Genomic DNA, 16105 nt, shown 5'->3' on the forward strand with positions numbered 1-16105 from the left:
ACTTCTTCTTGTCGTGTCGACAACAAACCTACACAGCGTCAGCCCTAAAACTCCGCCACAAAAGTGACGTTGTCAGTAGCCTTCATTAAATCTTCCTGCGTGCAGTTGTTTGGGCACGGAAGCCACGACATCATGTCGTCGACTGGGGAACAAAACCGCACTTGCACTCCAAGTGGGAGCCATCCAAGAATCCCCACTCTGAACAGATGGTCCTTAACTGTTGTGTTGGAATCCCGAAGTCCCTAACCGCTGGTGGAATTTCGACAATGTAGGGATGATACTCTAATTCTGGTTCCCCGGTGATGGAAAGGGGCTGGTGGAATTAGGTCGTGTAATTCCTTCGCACATTCTCCGAAGTGTAGCCTGTAGAAAACAGTTAGAGATGGTACTTTACGGCGGTCGGCGGCTTTAGACAAGTTCCTGGAGCTGCAACAAAGGTGCTGTCGATGAGTCTTCCTAGGTCAAGTCAAGTAGGTGTAATGATTAGAATCTTGATACCTATTTTTGTAAGGTACACTATAGAGAACTGCTCCTGAATCATTATGTACCTACTACCGTTTTTATTTTAACCGGCAGACAGTGGTGACTGAGTTTGATGCGGCGCGCGCTTCTTCTCAACACTTGTCAAATGTTGGTCACGAAGCGCTGGTAGGACAGAAAGATTAAGAGACATGAAATGTGAAGGCTTCATTAGAGTAAAATTTTAAGTTTTTTATTAAGGTTCGGCAAAACCAACGCGATTAAACGCTATCAGCCGGCGTGCAGCAATGGCGATCAATGCATTTAAGTCTGGTCGCCATCGCTGCACGCCGGCTGATCGCGTGTGATCGCGTTGGTTTGGCGAAACCTTTAGTCTTTTATTTTTTTGTTTTAATATTTGCCGATTTTTAAGCACCATTTTTAATAGCCCATGCAAATGAAGGAATATTGACTTTAATCAAAAATGCAATGAAAATCTTGGCATTTATTGATGACCAGCATATAGCCCCATGTCCCCATAGGCTCCTAGTTCCCAGTTGCCTTCTACAGGCCACTGTCCCTCGAACCTCTTGGCTGTGGTGTGCTGTCTCTCAAGGTTCAGTCTCCTCATCAGGTGCCGTTCCCTCATCTTCCGTTTCAGAGCTTGCTCGTCTGCCATTTGCTGTACTGGAATTACCAGAAACATAGAAGAATAGAATAAAAAAGAATAACACTATATTGACACAGTAAGCACATTTATAAACAACTAGCGGCCGCCCGCGACTTCGTACGCGTGGATCCCGTTTTACCCCCCCTTAGGGGTTGAATTTTACAAAATCCCGTCATTAGTGAGCACCTATGTTCTAAAAGGAACGACCATGCAAAATTTGAGACTCCTAGCACTTGTTGGTGCTTGTTGTTTCTGAGATTTCGTGATGAGTAAGTGAGTCAGTCAATCAATCAGTGACCTTTCGCTTTTACAGATCAAGAAATAAACAAAAATCAATATACAAGAAAAAAAAATCGTGGGCCACTCCGCCAATAGGCTCAGCTTAGCATTTATCTTGACATGCTCTTACGAACTGGTATCGCGCATCCTTTTGAGGAGACACCGACTCGAGTTCGATATCTTCACCTCAAAAGGGTGCGCAATGCAGGAACTCAAAGACTGAGTCGTCTAAATCCATAGCTGTATTTTGAATTAAGTAAAATGCGAAAGGACTCAAAAGACAGAAGACTCGAAAGGACTCGGACTCGTGTGACTAACGAGTCCTAGTCTTGAAAATAGAGTCAAGTCTCGAAATAAAGACTAAAGGTCGTCGCACATCTATCAACCCGGAAAGGGATCGTAACCGTATCCACTCGAGGCGGTCAATAATCTTTGTATGAAACTCCATACTGCGCACACTTATCTTAGCAAGACTTATGCCGGTTTTCACCATCAATCCCTAATTTTTAGGTGGCCCCTATGAATATATCCTGTTATGTGTTACCATAGGGGTCACTTAAAAATTAGGGATTGATGGTGAAAACGGCATCAGACTTGTTTTGTTTCTTGATAACAGACTTACTTTCTTCTTCTTCTTCTCTTGCTCGAGCAATCATCTTGATACCCGGCCGCCTCGTCGACGTCACGGTGTCGTAGCGTGGGTCAGGATTAAAATCCTCGTTGTCTATGGTCTCCAGAACATGAATCAACTTGTCTATGTCAAGCTGCAATAACATTTTAAGAGTTAGTCTCAGGGTGCACACATAGATGGCGTTAGAAGACAATCTAAATCGCGAGAAAACAATGGCGAAAATACGGTAAGCTTCACGTTCATCATTTCAGCCACAGGACGTCCACTGCTGAACATAGGCCTCCCCCAATGATTTCCACATCGCCCGGTTGGTAGGGGCCTGCATCCAGCGCCTTCCATTTCTTGCACTTTTATATAAAACTCCTATATGGGAGGCCTCGAAGGTGGACGTCCCACGCTGTTTTCATAAGTCTAAAGGTCATAGCACACGTATCAACCCGGAGAGGTTACGAGGGACTCCCGCTCAGCATCAGCAGCGGACGTCCTATAGTCTGGTCTGCGAGCACACTCACTGCGGGCGCCCGTCGCACAGTCGCGACTCGCGACAGCAATATAATTACGCGCGAGCGATAAGGATAGGTAGCTTGGGGTCATTGGACAAATCTACGTGCTCACAGACCGGGCTTTAGGCTGAAACGATGATGATTTGAGTTTGCTTCGTCCTTTAGCTTGATCTACCTCTATCTCGTGCACCAGCTGCATAGCCACGATGTAATACGCCACTCGCATGAGGTCGATACTGGGCGGATGGAACTCCGAGCGCATAGTGTGTTTGTCATTGAACTGCCTGTAGGTCTCGAACATCCGTCGGTACCTCTCGCGGATGTTACCTTCAAATTAAGTTAAATAAAATACTATAACTAATACATTAGACTTATAAAACGAACAAAGAATCATAAAAAATAGTTTAACAACTCTCGAAGATAAAATTGGAATATTACTGCGTATTTTCATAAATCAGAAAAGCTTGACCGCCAATAAAAACCCATCAGTGAAGGTCAAGATTGTCCCGGGGGAAAGTTTTGTCATTGGACCCGCAACGAAATTAACCAGAAGAACATATGAGTTCGAAGTTAATGATTGCTAAGAAAAAGAGAATGATGATAATAATGAACTTACCCAAAACAACCCCTACATCGAAAGCCATGCGGTCGTCATGCATCTTTATAATGCCCCTGATCTGCCGGATTCTCATTTGGGCCTCCTTGATCATTTCTTGAAAATAATACAAAATGTTATCAATTCTATTACTAGAACTAGCTGGTTAGCTGATCGCCCCGGGTGCCAACCCATGCTACGCCGCCACTGGTCCAACATGACTCCCATTCGGCACGGGGCACACTGAAAACCAGCGTCGTGGCCTTCCTCACCGTGGGTCACGGCATATGCTGAGTGGGGTCCCATTGCGCTGGGAATCGCTGTGCGACAGGATGGCATTGCTCAGTTCACTTTCTCTTCCATTGCTATGTTTTATGTGTGTTACCTCTGTCTTTTTTTTTATTAACTATTATATTAAGTTTTACCTTTTTTTGACGATCTGGTGAAGGTCGCAGGAGGTGCCTGGATGCGAGCGGCGTAGGATCGGTCATTGTGGAAATCCTTGGGGGAGGCCTTTGTCCAGCAGTGGACGTTTTTCGGCTGAAACGAGCGAATCTTTTTTGTCCTTGTGTGATTGATTGTGTGAGTCAAGCAAAGCGCCCGGGGAAAGGAGCCCAGCCAGAGCAAGTACCCGCGCGCTCTCCCGAGATTCGGTTCGTACGCCGTGAGGCAGGAAGAACCATGGGTGGTGGTGTGATTTGTCCTTGTGTGATGTCCATAGCAATATGTTTCTTTCTTTCTTCAACAGTGGACGTTATTTGGCTCATACGAACGAAATAAAGACAATACATGTTTTGTTTAATTACCTATAGATATGGCTATCATCTGTTTCTTGTCACCCCAGCCGGTGTTGTCGTCCTGTCTGTGCCTCATCACGTGGTACTTGGAAGTATGGGAGAAGGAACCTGGAGGTTGATGTCCAGATAACAATTGATCAAGCTAAACTGAAGTTTATGCAGTTTTTAAATATACTCAAAATAATAACAAAGAAAAGTAAGTACTCACATAATATCAACGAAATGAGAATTCTAAGTAACCATTTTGTGTCGTCCATTTTAATTACTAATTTAATTAGCAATTTTGAATTTCTCATTAATTAATACATCTCAATATAGCTACATGTAATTTAATAGGCAAACAACGGCTTTTTAAAAGGCTTCTAATTTGTATGAGGAATCGGCCGATACCATAGAAAAAACATATTTACTCTGCCGATACCAAATCGGTGTAATGTGCGCACTTTCTTAGGGTACGGACGACATGAGGCAACAGCGGACGCTCGATGTGTCGCAGCGACACTACTGGTTTCTATGTATTTCTATGAAATTCCTCCGTAGTTGTCGCTAGCTTCGTGTCTACGGAAGGAATTTCAGAGAATACTTAACAGTCGATAGTTAAAAACATTTTTCAAGCCGTTCTTTTCAGTTCACCTACGAGTATCTACTATTAAAGTTTGGGGGTTAGAAAAGAGCGATCACCCCTTTTTACTCTGCGGTTTCTTGCACACTCTCACTGGCCCACATTTAATAATGATCGTTTCATCCACGAAGACGCGCCCCACCAATTTTTGATCGAAGGAAGCGCGGGGTGCGGGGAGTTTGATCCGAGCAATCCAAGCGTCATTGATAAATTAGCGTGCATCTATAACATTCAAACATTAGCGGAAGAATGGTGGGGCGCGTCTTCGTGGAAACGATCTTAACTACTTATAATTTACGACTTGCACTGTGATTGCGAATTTATCAATGAAACAAAACACGTATTCAAACATTGTAATCTAAGACATATCCTGAGACATGCCTCTCTTATTTACCGTTCTAATCATATCAATTAAATGACTTATTTCAATAGCCTGATTAGCAATCTGTTCGTACGCATTTATATGTTCTATTGGCTTCCAGCTCTCGTACAGTCTCTTCAGCGTTGAAGATATGTCAGACATAATATTGAACTTGTCAGTGACATCACCCAGTAAATAACCTATTTCGAAGCTGGTGGAGTTGACGTAGTATGCGTTTATGAGCTCAGCTCTCTTGACCTTCAAGTCGCTGTCTCGGACTGTCTCGTACATTAGACGAAACAGTTTGAGCTTCATATCGTTGTCGTCTGTTGGAGGGGATTCGATGTCTCTGGGAACAAAGATAATGACATTTAAAGGTCACAGCACACTTATCAACCCGGAAAGGTATCAGCGTATCGCCTTTCGTCGCGCTGTCAACCGCGAGGCGAGGAGTTTACTACGGTGCGGATAATTGTGGGAGTTTCATATACAAATAATACTAACCACATTGAGTTGATACGGTTACCTACGATCCGTTTTTGGGTTGATAAGTGTGCTTCGTACTTTTATTTTGCCTTTCCATACAAATTTCTTTACTGTTAAAATATGCTTCTTGAGAAGGCAATTTTTTTTTTTTTTAAATTCAGTCACCCATTAGAGTTTTTGTTATCTCATTTAAAACAGTAGTATCCAGTAGGGCTTAAAAATTATTCAATACTAGCTTTTGCCCGCGGCTTCACCCGCGTGAAATTTAAGTTTGTCACAGATCGTCATAAAATTAAATTATAGGTTATTCTGGGCTATAAACAATAATACTGTAAAGTTTCAACAAAATCCTTTCAGTAGGTAGTTTTTGCGTAAATGAGTACCAAACATCCAGACATCCAAACTTTCGCATTTATAATATTAGTAGGATTATAATATTAGTAGGATAATAGTCACTACCGAAAAACAGAATCACAAACGTAACCTAGTAAAAATAGCTACCAGTTAGTTCAGCTACCTTTTAACTCTGACATAGGCTTGCCCGCCGACTCGCTTCGTCTCATCCAGATGCGGGAAGTATTCCCTGAGCAGCATCAGCTTCACCGACCAGGATACCTCATCCAGGATTGACTTCTGGGACTGGCTGAGTTCATGTGGGTCTGGCCTTTGGCTCCAGGTTGGTACACCTGGAAACAAAATCATAGTCATCAGGTCATTTTTAACAGCCGCTAAAGGAATCTGAGAAAACTTTCTAATTGTAGCTCAAGGTTCTACACCTGGAAACATAAAATCGTCGTCAGGTCATTTTTAAGCTCGTAGCAGACTTATCAACTCGGAAAGGGATCAACATCGTATCGCCTTTTGCGAGCTGTCATCGCCTTTCGCGCGCTGTCAATTGCGGGGCGATTCGTTTACGTTACGGTTCGGATAAGTGAAGCTTGTAGTATGGAGTTTCATACAAAGAATTACTGACCGCCTCGAGTTGATACGGTTTCGATCCCTTTCCGGGTTGATATATGCGACGTCTTTTACTTAGTCTCTAGTGCAGGAGGACAACTCCAATTTAAAGAAAATGGGAAGTCGAACCTTAACTTCGAACTCCTCCTATGTTCTTCTGATTAATTTCGTTGCGGGTCACATGACAGCAACTTTCCCCGGGACGAACTTGACCTTCACTGGTTGCATTTTTTTTATTGGCATTCAAGCTATAGATCCTGGCTATACCTACAGGAGTTGCAGCGGTGGGACCGAGAGGTGGGAAAAGTCTTGTGTGGAGGTTGGATTTGGACTACATTACCCAAGGTGGCCAGACAGTGATAAAATACGAGCGTAAGAGCCTGATAAGGTTTCAGACAGTTATTGATTTGATAATAACATTATCTTAATAATAAAGGTTGCTGATTACGTAGATTTATCTGCTAGATAATATCTGTGACAGTTTTGCCCGGATTCACAAACGATACTTTTTACTTGCTTAAGTGAAGCAGCAAATCGAACGCACAGCGTTGAATAGAGCTCTGTTTGATTCGTTGTCACCACGCGCACTGTGAGACCTCATGTAATGTTTGTGAATGCGGGCGTTTGTCGTTTTCTGAAAAGTTCAGTCAGCAACAATTTCTGAAATCAGGGTTCTCGACAGTCGGACAAAAACAAATAAAAATATGAATATCCATAATTAGTTTCATTGGTTTATTGCTGTTAATAACTCCAGAATTTGCTTTTGCAGCAATTGTTGGTACATTATTTTGATTTACTATTCTTGTATTCTGAACTTGTGTTGTTGTCTTTGGATTCCATTGTAATAGAACAGTTTAAAAACTTCCCAGTCTACCAATAATACTCCACCTCCCATCCGTACTCGATGGGCCACCACCACCTGGTGCTCCTTTTCTTCGTGGTGTGCATCTTGTCCACAAACACAGCGATCTGCTCTCCCAGCCTGTCCCTAGTGCGCTTCGTTTTCTTCGTTTTGAAGTTGGGGTCTATGGTCGTCGGCCGAATCTCTGCCTCACCCGGCGCGTCCTCGATTTTTGAATGAATGTTGTATTTCCTTTCAATCTCATGCTGCATACTTTGAAGATGATCTATCTGCCAATAATGGGCCTCTACTTCCACCATGTACATCATGGTCTCAAATCCGTACAACTCCCAGTCCATAATCACGCTAGTGTTGTAGCATTCCAGCATTTTTCGGTACTCTTCCATGATGACGTAGTTTAGGAAACCAATCTCGAAGCTAGCAGTTCGGAAATTGTCTAGCCGAAGGGTTTCGATTGATCGGATGCGTTCGTCGGTGTCTTTAATGATGTCTACCACCAGGCTGATGATGACGTGCGTGTGCTTCTCATCGTACCAGTTCATACTGCCATAGTAGTCTGGTTTCCATACCCAGTTGTCGTTGCAGCTGGACATGCCACCTGGAATCAGGGGTTTTATTGTTAAAAGCTTTACAGAGTGGCTTTGCAAAGTGTTGCCTTTTTCGGAGCGACTCAGTAGCACGAAAAACATTCGACTTCGAATTGCCATCAAAAGATTTAGTATGTTAACAGCGCTGTGTGCTAAAATGTGAACGTGTCGTAAAGTGAACTTAGTATGAGAAATGGTTGCACGAAACTATATTATTAATTTTGACAATCAATGAGGGTTTTCGCGATTGAAAAATCCGCCAGATGGCAATACGTAGACGCGAGGTCCAAATGCTGCATGATTGGTTATTTTTGACATGACATTGACAGACATGTCAAAATCCACCAATCACGCAGCATTTGGACCTCGCGTCTACGTATTGCCATCTGGCGGATTTTTCAATCGCGAGAACCCTCATTGTCACGTTATCGTTTAATTCGAAGGATGAGAATCGAATTTTGTCGAATACGCAAACGATTCGAAGACGAAAGTTGTTCATGCTAGAGGTACAGAATCAGTAACATATATCGATTTACTTTTTTATCTTATTTAATTCTTTCTTTCCGCTGCGCGTGACTTAAAAATTCTCTGATGGCTGCTTCTTCAAGAGACGATATGGATTGCGACGCTTAATAATTTTAACGGTATACAATGGGTGGTACATACCTGCCCAGTAGCGCTAGTTATATCCTGAGGTAGAAGATATGATATCTTACTTACCTATTTTTCAATCCACCACTCACAAATTTTTAACAATCACCTACCTAAGTGACAACAGTAGCCAAAACCGTATTAGTGATAGAACCATCTAGAACTCCAAAAATCTATAGTTTATTGTAAATACAAACTACTTACATAGTAATAACACAAAAAACGCCCTCATGTTGAAAAGGAACAACACAAACTAAATTATGTAGTTAAAAGAAAGAACAATAAAAATTACCTACTTGAACTTTAATTATTATTTTACAAGCTTAATTACAGCCCGATCGGCTAAAGTAACTGCGCACCTTTCTCCCTCGCACTCACCCGCGCTCACCCCGGCCGTACCAGAGCGGAGATGTGACGTCACGGCTGTCAGATGCGCAGTAAACCCGACCGGTTTCTAATTGCATACTTTTCGAGCTCTTTAGATGTGTCTCAGAAGGTCTAGGGTCAGTTTTTACTATATTCTATTAAAATATCTACACATCTGGCAGTGTGTGAAATGATAAACAATTTTTTTCAACTACCTTCGTACTTCCGACCTAAATATTGGGTAGGTATTTTCAAAGTCAAATAAAACTTCTAAAATTATGAATGAACATTTTTATTGTTTCGTTTATGAAACCTCAGCTATAATGATAAGTACCTACAACAGTATGTACTCGTATTATTAAAGTAAAGCCTAGTAAACAAGAGTATGTACCTACATAATATACCTACGAACTTTGTTTAGTTTGGAACTCATAGCACTACTATGCTACAACTCCTGTGTAGCCAGGATCTACAGCTTGAGTCAAAAACCCAACCAATGAAGGACAAGTTAGTCCCGGGAGAAAGTTAAACTGTAATTGGACCCGCAACGAAAAAATAGGAGAACAAGGAGGAGTTCGAAGTTCATAGTCCTTTGTGGAATGTCCAAGGGTACAACCCGGTTTACCCGGTCGAGTTAACAGGGCACTTGGTAGCCGTGACGTCACATCGACGCTCTGGTACGGACGGGGCGAACGCGGGGAGGTGTGCGGGTAAGTGGGAGGAGAGGCGCATTCCGATAAGGTGCGCAGTTAGCTCGATCGGGTTGCAAGTATTTGATACTAGCGGCCGCCCGCGACTTCGTACGCGTGTATCCCATTTTTATCCCTTAGGGATTGAATTTTGCAAAATCCCGTCTTAGGCCTCAGCCTCGAACTTAGCGGGCAGCGGGCAGCGGGGCGGCGGCGGCGGCGGCGCGGGAGCGGGGCGGGCAACGCAGACCCGTTCTCGAAACCAGCGGGCAGCTCGCGCGGCGCTTTAGCGGCGAAGTGTTGTGTTCGGGGTTGTGTTGTCGAGATATTTGTTTTTATTCGCGAACGAAATGTCTGTACAACGGCGACAATTTTATTTCGATTCAAATTTATTCCTTACGCTTGATTTATTGTGGGCAAAAGAAGGAGTGCGCTGCCCGCTCGTTGCCCGCTCCCTCGCCGCTGCCCGCTCGTTGCCCGCTCCGGCGCCGCTCCCGCGCCGCTGTTTTCGAGAACCGGTCTATTTGATTTTACGCATAAGATCCTGCCGCTCCCGCCCCGCCGCCGCTCCCGCGCCGCTGCCCGCTAAGTTCGAGGCTGAGGCCTTAGTGAGCACCTACATCCTACGTTCTAAAAGGAACCCCCAGCACTTGTAGTTTATGAGATTTCGTGATGAGTGAGTCAGTCAGTGACCTTTCGCTTAGTATAGATAGATATGTATTTATTATTGCGGGTGTTCTGTCAGTAACAGTTACCAATAATAATCTATCTCCCACCCATAGTCGATGGGCCACCACTTATTTCTGATCTTCGGAGGGTAGTTCACCTTCTGTCCTTGCGCCATCGCAAGCTCTCTCAACTTCTTCAACACTTTAGCAGCCTTCTTTTTCTCTCTCTTCTGAAGTCTTTCTTGTTCCTTCAAGTTTTTCATCTCTTCTTGAACTTTGGCCATGTCTATCTCTTTTTCTAAATTGGCAAATTCTGGTATTTGTCTGAAAGAAAAGGAGATTAAATTAATTCATAACAGTCTACAATTTGATCATGTGGTCCAGCGTGAGACGTTCACCCACAAGGTGGACGGACGACCTAAGAAAAGGTGGCAGGAAGGCGCTGGATGCAGGCCGCTACCAACCGGGCGATGTGGAAATCATTCGGGGAGGCCTATGTTCAGCAGTGGACGTCCTGTGGCTGAAATGACGATGATGATAGGTTCGTTGCAACCAAGGACGTACACTGTTGAAAATAGACCTCCCCCAATGATTTCCACATCGCTCGGTTAGCAGCGGCCTGCATCCAGCGCCTTCCTGCTACCTTTATGAGGTCGTCCGTCTACCTTGTGGGTGGACGACCCACGCTGCATTTTCTGATGTGGCCTTCACTACAGAACCTTGCTGCCCCATCGGCCGTCAGTTCTGCTTACTATGTGCCCTGCCCATTGCCACTTCAGCTTGCTAATCCGTCGGGCTATATCAGCGACTTAGTTCGTTTACGGATCTAATTTCTGATTCTGATGATACTTTCGGTACTTTCGGCCAAACCGGACTTTATTAATTACGAGGGCGGCACTGAAAATTTCGGGAATCAAGGAAGTGAAACAACATTACTATTTAAAAATGTATTTATTGCTTTTTAAAGTATTCTCCGCGAAATTTGACACATTTTTCCATACACGAAACCAATCATTGAAGCAACCATTGCATTCGGAAGTTTGGGTCTCCAAAATGGCCGTTTTGTAGGCTTCCACAGCTTCTTCAGGTGATGAAAATCTCTGACCACGCAATTTATTCTTTATTTAAGGGAAAGTATAGAAATCATTAGGGCTTAGGTCGAGGCTGTACGGCGGATGGACTAATAATTCTATGTTTTCTTGCTCTAAAAACTCCTTTGTTCAGTGCGCGGTGTGAGAACTCGCATTGTCGTGATGGAGGATGATGCGGCGGTTGCAGTTCTCTTTACGGAGTTCAGAAACGACCTGTGGCAAACAAATGCTAGCATACTAATCTGCATTAACCGTTCTTTGTCCCCCAAGAGGAATAGTCGCAACATGGCCGGTTTTGGAGACAAACGTGGCCACCATTTTTTTTGCAACACTCCGTGAACGAACAATTTTTGTTGGCTTTAATTCATTTTCGAACACCCAAACTCGTGACTGGTTTTTTGTTTCGGGTTCGTACGCGTATATCCATGATTCGTCACCTGATACGATGTTGTATACAGCATTTGAGGATCCTGCATGTAATCTCCCGAGAGTTCTGACGCACCAAGTAACGCGAGCCGCTTTTTGCTCTTCACAGAGCGAATGCGGTATCCATCGGGAAAACAACTTTTTTACACCTAATTGTTCATGCAAGATTATTTGTATTTGACTCATGCCAATGTCTAAAGTTGCCTGAATTTCGCGGTATATCACATGTCGATCTTCTTCAATCAGCTTACGCACAGCATCAACGTTTTCTTAGGTGACTGCAGTTTTTGGACGACCTTGACGGGGATCATCACTGAGCTTGACACGTCCACGTTGAAATTCAGGAAACCAGCGATAAATTGTGGTTTTGGATGGGGCTTCATTACCAAATGCAGAAATCATCCGGTCAACACACTGTTTTTGTGTTAAACCACTTCAAAAGTCATAATAAATCATCGCTCTTGAATTTTCTCGAGTCAATTCCATTTTCTCAACGACTAAACAAGTTTGACAAGACCTTGTGATACGACCGAGAATCTTTTTTTAAATAAATAAATGGTATACGATTTTTAAAACCCTGGACTTTGCAATTAAATAGATTTTAATATGACTGGAACAGTGGAAATATTCCATTCCCGATACTTTTAGTGCAGCCCTCGTAATTGTTCCAAGCTTAGCACGACTTGTCTGAACGTGTACCATGTAGCTTATCTTAGTATCAAGTGACGACGTAGGGTTTCTTACGGTCCCCTCTTGTACTAAAGCCTGGTCTGCGAGCACGTAGAATTTTGTCCAATGACCCCAAGCTACCCATCCTTATCGCTCGCGCATAATTATGTTGGTGTCGCGCTCGCACACTCACTGCGGACGCCCGTCGCACAGTCGAGACAGCAATATAATTTACTCGCGAGCGATAAGGATGGGTAACTTGGGGTCATTGAACAAAGTTTTACGCGCTCGCAGACCGGGCTTTATAAGGAACACCAAACGAACCTATACTTCCGTGGGATCTCGTGTATCATATGGGAGAGGTGGTAGATCTCTTGGCCGAGGTGTTCAACCAGTTCAAGGTGCCGAAGAGTCTCGAACACGTTGTCGGATTGGTGCTCCATCGGGTGTTTGACGTGATACACCATCTTTTTGTATCTGTGAAGGATTTAAGAAGAGAAAAATTACTTGTAAAAATATTGATGTCTCTATAGAACAGAAGACTGGCCTAGTCAACAGTACAAGTCAAAAAGGCCTAGTCAAAAACGAACAATTCTCGTAATCATTTAGTACCTATAGAGTACTTATTATTATTCTGTGCCTATAGTTCGTTTCATCCACGAAGACGCGCCCCACCAATTTTTGGTTTCGGTCGCGCGGGGTGCGGGGAGTTTGATCCGAGCAATCCGAGCGTCATTATTGTAGTGTGTGTCTTCGCGCGTCTTCGTGAATGAAACGATTTAAAATCGTAGAGATTAATTTGCACAAATAAACGATAAAAAACTACCTTTTGACAATAGCTAATGGGCTAGCACTCTCTCCATAGATTTTTCATTAGGTATTTATGCAAATTAATATGAAAATATTTTCTCCTTTGATAACAAACAATGCGTTCTCATGAAAATTACAGCTGTACGATTACGAGAATATTCGTGCTTGGGGTACAACAAAAACACTATTGATCGTTTCATCCACGAAAACGCGCCCCATTTTTCCGCTAATGTCTGAGTGTTATCGGTACACGCTAAATTATCTCTGTGTGCACACGCACACTAAAATAATGACGCTCGGATTGCTCGGATCAAACTCCCCGCACCCCGCGCGACCGAGACCAAAATGTGGTGGGGCGCGTCCGAGTGGATGAAACGATCTATACCTATCAACCAGTTCGCTCATGACGTATCCTTCTTCATAATGCGGAGATTCTTCATACATGAACCGCATTTCGTTCAGCTCAGTGGATCTGACGCGAGCATTCTGGTGGTACGTCTTCATAACCTTAAAATAAAATAGATCAAATGAAATCATTTATTCAGTAGGTAGGTACTTAGGCCATTTACCAGATTCGTTTACTACAGCCAAGTGACGTCCACTGCTGGACAAAGGCTTGCCAAAGGTTGTGCGAAGCACCTATAGTCTGGTCTGTGAGCACGTAGAATTTTGTCCAATGACCCCAAGCTACCCATCCTTATCGCTCGCGCGTAATTATGTTGCTATCGCGCTCGCACACTCACTGCGGGTGCCAGTCGCACAGTGGCGACAGCAATATAATTACGCGCGAGTGATAAGGATGGGTAGCCAGGGGTCATTGGACAAAATTCTACGTGCTCACGGACCGGGCTTTAGATAATTACGGGCAGCCCTGTTCACGATGTGGAAATCCTTGGGGGAGGCCTTTGTCCAGCGCGGTGAAGGGACTATTCCCACCGCTGCAACTCCTGTGTAGCCAGGATCTACAGCTTGATCACCAATAACCCAACCAGTGAAGGCCAAGTCTGTCCCGGGGGAAAGTTGAAAGCTGTCATTGGACCCGCAACGAAATTAACGCCCTTATTCACAAACATTTCTATTTACTCAGTGCGCGTGGACGCAAACCAATCATAGAGCTCTATTCAACGCTGTGCGTTCGATTTGCTGCTTCACTTAAGCAAGCATCGTTTGTGAATACGGGCGTAAGCCTTTGTCCAGCAGTGGACGTAATTTGGTCGAAACAAACAAAATTGCAATGGGCATGGCACATAGTACGCAGAACTGACGGCCGATGGGGCAGCAAGGTTCTGGAGTGGAGGTCACGTACCGGAAAACGCAGCGTGGTGGTCCCACAAGGTGGACCGACGACCTCATAAAGGTAGCAGGAAGGCGCTGGATGCAGGCCGCTACCAACCGGGCGATGTGGAAGTTATGGGGGAGGTCTATGTTCAGCAGTGGACGTCCTGTGGCTGAGATGATGATGATGATGATGAACAAAATTGTCGGTCCCGTACATTGATCAAAGCTGCAGGTACTTTCAGCGTCGTGTCCCAAATATGATATTTGTTCCAGTAACGGTACTGTAGGGGCCAGGAGAGACGCATAGTGCCTGTAAAAATATTATAACAACAATTTCACCAATATACAGGTTGGCCAGGGAGTAGACGTTCAAAGCTAAAATTTAGATTCCTAGCTTACATCAAGGTGTATCTAAATCATCATTAGGATATGGTTAGTTTTTAATTTTTCTCTCACTCTGACGAGCACTTGTAGTTCGTTTTTACTTACCTACGCTAAAGAAGCTTCCAAAGTCAGAAAAAATTAAAAACCAACCATAGGTGATAGTTAAGGATAAATCACAAAATTAATTCCGTCTCCTAAACTAAGCAAAATCGTAGAACATTACATGGGGGTGATTTAGATACACCTTGATGTAAGGAATTTCAATTTTAACTTTGAACGTCAACTCCCTGGCCACCCTGTATTTTCAAGAACACGAAACTGTACTAGACTTTTCAATAAAACCGGGTGATTGTATTTAAAATATAAGTAATTATATGAAACAATATCCCACTACTAATCCTAATAAAATTATACATGCGAAAGTTTGTGTGAATGTTACTCTTTCACGCAAAAACTATTAAACGGATTTCGATGAAACTTTACATTTATTGTAATTAAACTACTATATTTAAATACTAAATACTCACAAAATATGATAAGTAGTCTGAAAACTGTCATGTTAATAACAAGATGTAAACGAACTGATTAAAAATCCATTAGTTGTCTATAAACATTTCTAATTTAACGGTTTATTTGCTGTGTTTAATGATTAATGTCATGAAATATGCAAGTAGCTACTGTACCTCTAGTAGGAAAAACTTTCGAGTTCGTTTCGTTGCGTATTCAAAGTGTCATCGAAAAATTTTGTATGAAAAATTAAACAGCGCCCCCTATATTATAGCCGCCCTAGGGGGCGCTGTTTAATTTTTCATACAAAATTTTTCGATGACACTTTGAATACGCAACGAAACGAACTCGAAAGTTTTTCGTACTAGAGGTACTGTAGTTTACTATTTCAATCGAACTTAGTTGTGAAAGACTGTATTATATTATGTAGGTACACCGTTCTATGTGCCTATAAGTTTAAAATAAATAAATAAAGACTTAACTAGACAATTAATGTTATAATAAATTCAATAGTAAATCAAATCAAATCAAATATATTTATTTGCATAAAACAGGGTAAATTATTAAAGGGACGTCCGCCCACAAGGTGGACCGACGACCTGAGAAAGGTAGCAGGAAGGCGCTGGATGCAGGCCGCTACCAATCGTGCGATGTGGAAGTCATTGGGGGAGGCCTATGTTCAGCAGTGGACGTGGCTGTGGCTGAAATGATGATGATGAAATAGTAAATTTAAAAAAAAACATGTTAATAGAGAGAG

General features: G+C 43.1%; 4 protein-coding genes across 4 annotated transcripts; all 4 read right to left on the reverse strand.

The window, feature by feature from the left end:
• Positions 1-964: 964 nt before the first annotated feature.
• On the reverse strand, positions 965-4268 carry LOC114359289 (uncharacterized). The gene is made up of 6 exons (XM_028313606.1): positions 4143-4268; positions 3944-4042; positions 3159-3254; positions 2718-2869; positions 2031-2172; positions 965-1146 (listed from the first exon to the last, which is right to left on the reverse strand). The coding sequence occupies exons 1-6, from the start codon at positions 4228-4230 to the stop codon at positions 965-967; spliced, it is 759 nt and encodes a 252-aa protein (XP_028169407.1). The 5' UTR covers positions 4231-4268.
• A 627-nt stretch (positions 4269-4895) lies between these two features.
• On the reverse strand, positions 4896-6119 carry LOC114359290 (uncharacterized). Its single transcript, XM_028313607.1, has 2 exons — positions 5921-6119; positions 4896-5266 (listed from the first exon to the last, which is right to left on the reverse strand). The coding sequence occupies exons 1-2, from the start codon at positions 6109-6111 to the stop codon at positions 4915-4917; spliced, it is 543 nt and encodes a 180-aa protein (XP_028169408.1). The 5' UTR covers positions 6112-6119; the 3' UTR covers positions 4896-4914.
• A 1111-nt stretch (positions 6120-7230) lies between these two features.
• On the reverse strand, positions 7231-8692 carry LOC114359305 (uncharacterized). The gene is made up of 2 exons (XM_028313632.1): positions 8665-8692; positions 7231-7820 (listed from the first exon to the last, which is right to left on the reverse strand). Exons 1-2 carry the CDS (start codon positions 8690-8692, stop codon positions 7231-7233), a joined length of 618 nt encoding a protein of 205 aa, XP_028169433.1.
• A 1559-nt stretch (positions 8693-10251) lies between these two features.
• On the reverse strand, positions 10252-15447 carry LOC114359312 (uncharacterized). Its single transcript, XM_028313641.1, has 5 exons — positions 15369-15447; positions 14673-14767; positions 13565-13686; positions 12694-12846; positions 10252-10507 (listed from the first exon to the last, which is right to left on the reverse strand). Exons 1-5 carry the CDS (start codon positions 15397-15399, stop codon positions 10267-10269), a joined length of 642 nt encoding a protein of 213 aa, XP_028169442.1. The 5' UTR covers positions 15400-15447; the 3' UTR covers positions 10252-10266.
• Positions 15448-16105: the final 658 nt, after the last annotated feature.

The sequence above is a fragment of the Ostrinia furnacalis genome, unplaced genomic scaffold, assembly GCF_004193835.3.
Source record: "Ostrinia furnacalis isolate ACB-3 unplaced genomic scaffold, ASM419383v2 OfSCF4295, whole genome shotgun sequence".
Lineage (NCBI taxonomy): Eukaryota > Metazoa > Arthropoda > Insecta > Lepidoptera > Crambidae > Ostrinia > Ostrinia furnacalis.